The sequence below is a fragment of the Patella vulgata genome, chromosome 8 (genome assembly GCF_932274485.2).
Source record: "Patella vulgata chromosome 8, xgPatVulg1.2, whole genome shotgun sequence".
Lineage (NCBI taxonomy): Eukaryota > Metazoa > Mollusca > Gastropoda > Patellidae > Patella > Patella vulgata.
Genome location: NC_065886.2, coordinates 36920088 through 36931671, shown reverse-complemented (window position 1 = coordinate 36931671; position 11584 = coordinate 36920088). Strand labels below are relative to the sequence as shown.

Here is an 11584-nt window from a genome sequence, read left to right as displayed (position 1 = left end):
TGGTATCTATAAACAGTCCTACCTTGTTAAAGAATAATCCTATTAATCCTATAATTCACTATTCACTAAATAATGACTTTTTTTTAAATGTTATACCTGTACCTAAACGTATTACTGTTTTATAAATCATCTTTATTTTAAATCTGAGTCAACTGGCATGGTTTCGAATCCCCGGTTGTATGTGACAAGGAGTAGGGTTGCCTGTCAGACCTCGTGGGTTTTCTCTGGGTCCTCCCGATTCCTCCCACTGCAAAAGAGCCCTACGTGCAAGCGAATTAGAGAAATAAAATTGAACCATGTGTTAGTACCAAAATGACCTAGTTTGTGTTGAGTGGACGTTAAATCCCATCTCTCTCTCTATTTTAAATATTTCTTTTGTTTTGCATTGCCAAAAAACACAACATACCAACCATTGTAACTTTTAGCATAACTCCTTCAGACATGAGTGGAATAACTCTTCCAACAATGGAATTACAATGTCTTCTATGACATGTCATTGTCAGCACCAACATGACGGAGTTGAGGCTTATGCCTAGTAAAACAATATAATTCAACAATCATGACCTTTAGAATGCAGTAATAGTACCATGAATAATTGACATTCAACTCTGACTAATGCTAGGATTACCATGAATAATTGACATTCAACTCTGAATGTTCCTGGTGTTACCATGAATTGACATTTAACTCTGAATGTTCCTGGTGTTACCATGTATACCCGGTAATTGACATTCGACTCTGAATGCTGTTAGCTATGAATAATTGACATTCAACTTTGAATGCTTACCATTTGTTAAAGATAGGTTGCCAGGCAACGAAACATACGCCCACAGCAGCTATATCGTCCGGGCAGTCAACAAGAGTTGTCGCATATTTTTACTTTTTTCGGTAATGAAACATTTATAATACATTAAAATCTGATTAAGAGTAACAACTCATTAAGTAATTATCAGAAAACCATTAGAATTTGTTTGGTTTTTATAAAGTTTTGCCCCATGCTAACGTTTAGTATACAAAACTTTTAACATCATGGATTTAGCTGTTCAAGTCATAAAGATTCATTGAAAATCAATATACTTGTTCGTCCCAAGACCTTGAACTCTGTGTACCAATCTGAAGTCAATCGGATGATAACTTTAGCCTCTAGAGCGTCACAAGATTTTTCAAAGTGATCAAGGGCCATAACTCTGGCAGTAATTATCCAAAATCGTTGAAAATCAATACGCTTCATCTCATGACCTCAAACACTGTATAAATTTAAAGTCAATCGGATATTAACTTTAGCCTCTAGAGCATCCACAAGATTTTTCAAAGTGATCAAGGGCCATAACTCTGGCAGTAATTATCCAAAATCGTTGAAAATCAATACGCTTCATCTCATGACCTCAAACACTGTATAAATTTAAAGTCAATCGGATATTAACTTTAGCCTCTAGAGCATCCACAAGATTTTTCAAAGTGATCAAGGGCCATAACTCTGGCAGTAATTATCGGAAATCGCTGAAAATCAATAGGATTCTTTGTCTCATGACCTTAAACACTGTGCATAAATTTAAAGTCAATCGGATATTAACTTAAGTCTCTAGAGCGTCCACAAGATTTTTCAAAGTGATCAAGAGCCATAACTCTGGCAGTTATTATCGGAAATCGCTGAAAATCAATAGGCTTCTTTGTCTTATGACCTTAAACACTGTGCATAAATTTAAAGTCAATCGGATATTAACTTTAGCCTCTAGAGCGTCCACAAGATTTTTCAAAGTGATCAAGGGCTATAACACTGGCAGTATTTATTGGAAATCACTGAAAATCAATAGGCTTCTTCATCTCATGACCTTAAACACTGTGTGTAAATTTGAAGTCAATCGGATATTAACTTTGACCTCTAGAGCGTCCACAAGATTTTTTGAAGTGATCAAGGCCCATAACTCTGGCAGTAATTATCGGAAATCACTGAAAATCAATAGACTTCTTCATCTCATGACCTAAAACACTGTGTGTAAATTTGAAGTCAATCGGATATTAACTTTGACCTCTAGAGCGTCCACAAGATTTTTTGAAGTGATCAAGGCCCATAACTCTGGCAGTAATTATCGGAAATCGGTGAAAATCAATAGGCTTCTTTGTCTCATGACCTCAAACACTGTGTATAAATTTGAAGTCAATCGGATATTAACTTTGACCTCTAGAGCGTCCACAAGATTTTTTGAAGTGATCAAGAGCCATAACTCTGGCAGTAATTATCAGAAATTGCTGAAAATCGGATATTAACTTTAGCTTCTAGAGCGTCCACAAGCAATTGTGGACGCCGGACCGACGACAATATACGACCACATTTCAATGTGGGCGTATAAAAAGGTTAAAATAGGATCAATACAAGTCTGACTAGCGGAAGATAAACATGAAATATGGAAAGACAGAAATAAATGACAAAATACTTAAATTTCAAACTTTTATGTTATCTTTAGCCAAAGTGATTCTGAACCCCTACTCTCTGTATGTACCCCCAGCAATTAAGCCAATCTCTATAAATTTGTATCTGTGACTATACTGAATCATCCAGAAGCATTTAATTGTGACAATGCAAAATAGCAAAAAGTGTTGGCCAGCTGGCAAAATTCTGAGCACTAATGGATTATTTTATTGCAATCAGCTTGATTTCTCATCTGTGATTGTTCAACAGACAGTACCAGAGGATTTGGGGGAGGTTGTATGTTGTGCAAAGAGAGAGAGAGATGGGGTTAAACATCCACTCAACACAAACTAAGTCATTTCTAGACTATCATATGGTTCAATTTTATTTTAATAATTCGCTTGTACATAGGGGTCCCTAGCAGTGGGAGGAAACCCACGAGGTTTGACATCCCTTGTCACGTACAAATGGGGAATCGAAACCATGCCACATGACTCAATGACAGACCTTGTGATTTCAAGCACGTGTTAAACCACTAGACCCCCCATCAACACAAACTACGTCATTTTGGGACTAACATGGTTCAATTTTATTTCAATAATTCGTTTGCTCGTAGTGGTCTTTAGCAGTGGTAGGAAATAAGAGGACCTGGAGAAAACACACGAGGTTGAATAGGTTACCCTATTCCGTATCACGTACAACCGGGGATTCGAAACCTCGCCAGTTGACTCAATGACAGACCTTATGATATACAGCACATGCTAACCATTCGGTCGGCCACCCCCCCCCCCAAACAGATATAATGATTTGTTCATACAAAACTAAACAAAAGCAGCATCTAATCACAGGCTTCATCAAACCATCTCCACTACCAAAGTATGCATTTGTATGATCTATAGTCTGCCAGTAGCTATCACATAGAAAAAAGATCAGGGACAATCGGGTTGTACATTTTACCACAAACCAATGATTATAACTCGATGATAGAAAATGATCCACAAATAACCCTAGGTGAACGCAGCCTTAGACGCTGTGGTATATATATGGCTAATTTAAAAGAGAAACAGATTCTGAAGCTTGGCATAAAGCAAAAAAAAAAAACAACATAAAATATTTTAGAAGTGATAAATTGTATAACAATCAATTTAATAAACAAGATTATACAGTAAAAGGGTGTTGTTTTATATATCATGATATTTTAAACATAAATTAAAAAAAAAAAAAATCAAAAATTAACAACCCTATAAAGGTACTCTATTACTGTACGTTTAATCAGATAATACACAAAAGAATACTATACTCTACCAATGAAAATATATTTAAAAATAAAATTCAATAAATTTAATGACCATATAAAGGTACTCTACTACTGAATGTTGAATCAGATAATATACAAAAGCATTTGATACTCTACCAATGACTATAAACTTATGTACATATGATCCATTAGCTTAATCTGATATGTGCATGTCTGTGTATATTTTGTTCTGTTTGTAGCTTTGTCTTTTGTATTTGTGTGTGGTGCGGTCCCCCTGCACTTACTATGTAAGTACAAATACCAGTGATTATAAGTACTGTATATATGTACCATTAATTATAATTATAGGTTTGTCTTGTGTAATTGTTTGTGTGTGGTGCAGTCCCCTTGCACTTATTGTACTATTTAAGTACAGTACAATGCTTATACTGTAAAAGCAAGTAAATGAATGCTTATTTTAATTAATGAGGAGAGGGGTGATATAGGCTATGCCTGTTCCCTGATCCTTTTTCATCCATTTGAAATAAAATATTGTTTACAAAGTAAACAAAGTAAACAAAAATCAATGCTAAAAACTCTAATAACACTGATTTTGTTCAAATCATTTTGTGTTCTATTTTTAGAAAAGTAATTTTACACCAACGACAAATAATTTTTAATATTAGCCTTTTTTTTGAGACCTGCTAATATTAAAGTCTATTTTCATAAATTATATGCAAACTAAATGAATAATAACCTTTATTTTTTAATGATATATTCATATTAATGTATGTATGTATCGTTGTACAAAAATAAAAATTGTAATTAACATGTTTTATCCCAATCTAATTTTATTTCTACAGTTAGGCCAACATATACATGTAGCTTACCGTTTAATCATTGTACATGCCACTCTTTTTTTTTGCTCATAGTCTATGGCAAGCAACCTAACTAGAAATATACAAAAATCATGTCTACAAAGAGAATAGTTAAAACTCATTTACTTATAGGTAGGCCTACATGTAACGTAACTCTTTTCTTACTCAAACCAAGGGAGATTTAAAGACATTTTCACCAAAGCATATTAAAAATTAAACAAACAAAAATTGGCGAATTCGATGTGTGTGGTTTGTTGGACCCTCTTGCAAATCTGATTAAGTTTATCTCAAAACAATTTGAACCAATTTGTTTTAGGCGTTCAATATAATTTGATAAATGTTTTCGATCTCAGTATTTTTAGTATCTCTGTTTTACCCAAGCAATGATTTTCATAGTAACCTTTTTATCATCATCAATAAATCCATTCTTTGCATCCGCTAAAACCTTCCAATCGAGCAAACTGGTCCATCTAAATATGTAAAATGTCTGGTTTTCAGTGACAGTCTCGTTCAGTTTTATCTGCAACGACTTTCTTTCATCTTTATTGACGAGCACAGCTATGAAAACAAAGTCATTGGTCAAGGGGTGTGGATACTCGCCTGGTTTAGGATTTCTGGTTGCACTCAAGATCGAACTAATGGATTCAGCCTCTTTTTGAACTGTTATATTACAGCGTAACTGCTTCTTGATGTTGAATTCGCAACCCATGCAGCCTTGTTGTGTACCAGCAATTTCATTCAGATCAAACTTTGATTGAAATAGGCAAATTTCTCTGAACTCCAAACGACCAACTTGCTGGTACAGCATTTCTAAATTGAGATCACCAATATGAAAATCAGTCATCTTCACATCTGGAACAACAACATCTATGTCGGTGAATTTCTGTCTTTGAAGACATAAATTTGGCAAATAGTTGACCATATGGACTGTTGTGTCATCATCTAAAAGCTCTGTTGTCTTCATCAAGATGTCTTGCGCTTGGGCGACTAATTTTTCCATATTTATGATGTGGTCATCCATTGTTTTTACTCCAGTCGCACATGTTTTCTCAATCTCTTCTTGTAGTTCACGCCCTACTTTTCTAATTTCTTTACAAATAGTCTCAACGTGACTTTCCACTTGTTGACATGTAACTTGTGACTTGTTCTGAATCTTTAATTTTTCGGCCTTCAAGAAATCCAGTTGGTCCTGAAATTGGTCCCGTTGGTTATTTAAATCGATCTGTAACTTCTTAAGTTCTTGTGATACCTCTGATCTTAGAGAAGAATCAATGTCGACAATCGTATGGCCACTGTGGATTGTAACGGAACATCGATAGCACGCCGTAAGCATACAGTTTCGACAATAGAATATCAACGGCTCCTGGGAATGTCTTGGGCAGAGTGTTTTCTTTGCTTTCTTGATGGTTGCTGCATCTAAACCTGTTACAACATGGCTGTTACAGCTTTTTATGGAATCATGGGTGGTCTTGCATGGTTGACACATAAACTGGTCACACTCGACACATCGAAATTGAGAAGAATTTTCCTTTTTGCAAATATCACATCTTGGAATATATTTGGAAGAACTGCCATCTTTGCCCTCTGAAGACATTAGGGACTCCTCAAGGTAAAAATTGGAAGAAAATCCGCTCACACCTCCATCAGGCACCGAGATATTCCGTCGGCAAAGTGGGCAGGAAAACACATTATTATGCGAAAATGTCCGGATGTGATCTGCTAAACATTTCTCGCAAAATGTGTGATGACAGTCAATAATTTTGGGGTTGTTAAAATCATCAAGACAAATGCTACAACTAAATCTACTGCTAGCCATGTTCTGTAGCTACAGAGCTCCAGATATCGGACTTCGAAATTCCAGGAAACAAAAACTAGATAAAATGTTCGGGATCTGACGTCTGGGGCCCATGACCTCCTTGTGAACGTTGTACTTGATTTACGCAATAAGAAAATATATTGGCATGGCATTTGAAAGTGAGGAAAACGATTAATGATGATTGTTTTGAGATCAAAACTAAATATTATTCTGTGTTAGTTCCATTTACCTCCACAAACTCAATATAAAATCGTAGCATAATTATTTTAATACAATTTAGTAGTGTGGTATAGTAAGTGATTGTCGTGATTCCCATAAACACTGATTAAAACAGTAAAGGCTGAAAAGGACTCATTACATCTAGCAAATCAACAACATATATACGTGACATGACCCTCACCTTTGCATTTCTGGGGAAACTGCTTCTCTCAAGAAACATTTGGGCTGACATTTATAGCATTGACCTTTTAATACATTATAAGGTCCATGTTTATAGTAATCAGTTGGACAATTGTAAGCGAGACAATAAATTTTTAAATTGATGTCAAAAGCGTGTGAGTAAGGGACTAGGCCCCGAGGTTTCTCACATGAAGTACTGAAGTAGGCCTACAATTTCAAAAGTGCTAAATTTGAAGTAAATAACCGTTTTAATAGAAAAATAACCAAATATTTACCAAATAAAATGATAATATATAATTGGGACCCAGAGCCTCGTCTAAGGATTTGGAGCACCATAGGTGCGCGCCGCGCGAGGGGTCTGGGGACCTTATCCCCGAAAATTTTGAAAATTGACTCTCTTAGTCTTAGACTCGATTTAATTCTGAGCACTTAAAAAATAGTTTCAGAGATTTGATACACTATTAGTTTTGGCATCTTGTTAAACCATGGATTGATTAATACCCTGTAAAAACGAGATCAAAACACTGCTGCGGCTGACCCGCAGACAGAAATATATACCCATAAAACAATCAGAAAGACGATTTTGTAAAATTGAAAATTGACTCTCTTAGACTCAATTTAATTCTGAGCACTTAAAAAAATAGTTTCAGAGATTTGATACACTATTAGTTTTGGCATCTTGTTAAACCATGGATTGATTAATACCCAGTAAAATCGAGATCAAAACACTGCTGCGGCTGACCTGCAGACAGAAATATATATCCATAAAACAATCAGAAAGACGATTTTGTAAACCTACGCACCATGATATAGTATTGGCACATGGGAAAAACCTTGTCGGCGATTTTCAAAACGTATGTATGTTGCCGCCCAGTCTTCAACTTTTCGGCTCAGTAGGCGTCACACTTTGGCCAGTGCGCGGCAGCGGCGCTGCCTAGTCACCATGTTAAACGAGGCTCTGTTGGGACCCAAAAAATAAGTGGGGTAGTCGAGGAGTTGGGCCCAGTACACTTGACTGGAAATTTAGAATGTCATCCCCGGTACTGTATAGCCTACATGTACCTACCTTAAAAACAAATCATATTAACTCTCAGTTAATCAAACTATGGACGATTAAAGGTTTTAGTATATCTGTAAACAAAGGTGTGCTTTTCACCTCCGGGTTATAGGTTATTCATGCAATTTTGGAACATTGCTGAATGACCTATTCAGACAATCTTGATGTTGTATGTGACATTTAAGACTTGGGTTTATTAAATATGTGTACACTTCCACCCAGGGTGATATTTCAGAATGCAGACAAGACGACATACTTATCAACACCCACTTCTATGTAGAGGAATGTGACAGTATATCATGTGACTGTACAAAGCCATACATATATGAATGAAAATGTTGGAACTAAGAGCTACTGTGTTACATTCTGACTATTCCTCACAGAACTATTTAAAATAAATACAAGTCTTAAAAGTAAACAATTTTTTATTTTTATCTTTTTTAAAAACACAATAATTTTAAACTAAAATGTTTACAATTAATGAATTAACTGTATACTGCATACCACACAAATCACACGTACATGTACCAATAACTTTTATATCTGCATTTTCCCCAACCTTAGTAGACATTTTTGCCCCCATTTGTGAAATATTATTGTTTATAACAAACACAAGTCAACATCGATATCCTAAAATGTACCAACAGTAAGGACTTTCAATTTCATATGGGTTTGTCTGAACATCTTTTCCCTTTTCTCTGAGCAGGAAGATCTGCAAACGGATCAAAAATAGTATTTTTCTCTAAAGCAGTGTCTGGCGTTATCTTCAGCTCTGCAAATAAATTTATAAAAAATTAATTTCATCACAAAACTGATAACCAATACCAGGACTTTAATATTGGAAAGCTAAGTGATCAGTCTCTACTAATCTGTTTGATGTATTGTATGTTATTGTTTCATCATCCAAAAACATTGTAAAATCGGGTGCACTGTTGGCAACTCTGAATTATACTCAAGAGAGATTCAGATAAGAAATTTGTGAAACATTTAGATCTGTGGAAACAGTAAAACCCTTGTTACAATCAACCTAATTACCTATACCAAACTAACATACAAGAAACATATATATAGGAGAGTCTACCGATCTGTAGACACATGAGAGCCTTACCATCAAGCATTGATATAAGGCACCTGTCACAGACTTTAGCCTACACAAATTATCACACAACATATATATTATAATATATACATTGTGTGATAATATGTGTCTGACAAGGGCTGTGCCAGGTGTGCTATGTCCAGGCTTGCTTACCATATACATTTTCTTCTTCATTTAACTGGGCCTGAACAATAGTTTTCCTCAATAATATCTCTGAATCAACACCAATAGTTATCAACTGAAACAAAAGTAAATCAGGCAGTCTGTGTCTATGATTAATAAATATTCTACCTTACAGAAATCAGTTGAGATGATCTGATTATGCTCTCAGAAAGGTAATAAGCCTTACAACCTGAGATATTATTTTTATGAAATGATATGAGATTTAATGTCCTACTTTTCTGCACCGACTGGGCTAATGAGTTATGGAAAATTTTGAGTTAGAGGTTTAAATGAAATGAAATGAAATGGAGTTTAACGTCCTACTGTTCTGCTCCTAACCTGGGCTAATGAAGACGGGCATACGCCATACAGTGTGCTATGAGGGAAATTTTGCCCGGACAGCGGCACTACGGCCTACTCTTATATCGAATTCCAACTGCCAAGGGATCTTTTACATGCACGCCAATGTGTACACGGGACCTCGGTTTTTCGTCCCATCCGAACGACTAGACAGCTTTCCTTGTCAGCCCCTCCGTCCTGCATCACTGACAAGGGAGAACCACGCCGGAAAATCTGGATGAACTTTCTCGGCCAATGCAGGGATCGAACACCCGACCTCCAGGCTAGCGAGCTAGCGTCTTACCCACTTAGCCACGTGATCCCCCAGTTAGAGGTTTAGCTTGCAATGTCTATGTATTCTGTCTTATCCGCAGGTTTATCTTGTAGATTTTGTAATTATATTTTGTGTGTAATGCAGTCCTCCTGCACTTACTATTTAAGTCTTAGATATGTTCATCTTGGCAATCGTTCAAGATAATAGTACTTGAAAATAGTTTGAAAACATATTAAAACAAATACCTCAGTTAAAAATACATACACTTTAACCCATGGTTTAACATCATTTCATTACTGCACTGATTGAGGATGATACTACATTTCAGGTTGATTATTGCACATCTTGGGAACACTGCTTGACATGTATGTGGAGATATGTACTGGTAGTATAAATCAGACAATAAACAGAAGAGGGGTGGGGGCAGTTTATGATAGTCCTATACATACCTCCTGTATCTTATCAGCATCAGTTAAACTTTTATTACTTTTAAATTCTGTATTAATCTTTTCACGGCCAGCTGAAATGTAAAATTTAAAGTCGTGACTACCAGAGTTTGACTGTCTCAGTTTAAAAGTTGTAAGTAAATATTGACATTCAGTAATGATTTATTTGGTATTTGCGATTCAAAATAACCTTAATAAACTATAACACTACCCTAATAACTAACCCCCCATAAGAACAAACCCTTTCAAAACAATAACCCTACATCAGTTTAGTGCTAAACCATACATCTTCCCTACAGGTTAAGAACGAAAAGAAATAAGATTTACATCTTAATTTTGTGCACCAACCATGCTAATGAAGACGGGCACATGTCATGCAGTGTGCTATGAGGACAATTTTGCTCACAGAGTTGTTTTTTTCCGAATTCTGTGATGGGATCTTTCAGGCCAGGCCCTTAGTCCTGCACCATTGACAAGGGCAAACCACTTCAGGAGAACTTTCTTGGCCATTATCAAGATTTAACCTGTGACCTATTGGTTAGCTTGCCAGTGCCTTAACTCAGTCATTGAGCCACTGTAGACAAGTTTTAAAACAGTTCTGTACATTCCTTCTCGGTGGCATAAGGACAGCCAGTAAATATTATTGGGGATTTGGGGATTTTTTTCAGGTTCAGGAGCCATGGTGGCTTAAAGAATATGGTCAAAAGGTCAAACCCAGTGTTGGCTGAGAAAATTCCTTGGCTTTTTTCATGATAGTTTTTGAAATTTACTTTTGGTTCTCACCTTTTAGAGCTATTTCATCACCCCGAAAAACTTTTTCTCGTGTTCGATGAAGTTGTTTGAAGACTTGTAAAACCTGTAATAAAATATTTTAAGTTAAAGGAGAAGTGGTAGCAATTTGTCTTCTAACTTAAATGGTTATAATAATATAAATATGGCCTCAAAGTTTAAATGAAGAAAAGCTAAACTAAATCAAATGTATAGATATACATGTACCACAAAGAAGCCATTGACACATTGACAAGCACTGACGTGAGACAAAACATTGTTAATTTTCTTTTACTTATTGCAATAAACGCTACAGTAATAAAAGATAGGAAAAAAGAACATCCAACATTACTAGGTGTCTTGTCCGTCGATTGTTCAACCTTTCATTCAATTTATCCTCGAGTTTAAAGCCTCTAGAACATATTTTTTTGGGTGCAGGCTGTTTCGTAACCTGCCTGTTTCGTACTTAGTTCATTCATACCTCACATGAGCAGGTAATCGTTTATTATTTCAATTTCAACAACATATAGCAAAAGGTACGAATCAATTTAAGGTACAAATCACGTGTGTATGCCAATTCTCGTTCGGCAGCCATTTTTATAAATTTAGCGTAGCCATTGGATTTGATCAAATTGTTTCACCTTTATTTCAATTTCTTTTAACTGATTTCAACCACATTTAGGAAATGGAACTAATCAA

General features: G+C 35.7%; 1 protein-coding gene across 1 annotated transcript; it reads right to left on the bottom strand.

Moving 5' to 3' along the window:
* Window positions 1-4389: 4389 nt before the first annotated feature.
* Window positions 4390-6468, bottom strand: LOC126831165 (E3 ubiquitin-protein ligase TRIM71). Its single transcript, XM_050561855.2, has one exon. The coding sequence runs from the start codon at window positions 6339-6341 to the stop codon at window positions 4884-4886; it is 1458 nt and encodes a 485-aa protein (XP_050417812.2). The 5' UTR covers window positions 6342-6468; the 3' UTR covers window positions 4390-4883.
* Window positions 6469-11584: the final 5116 nt, after the last annotated feature.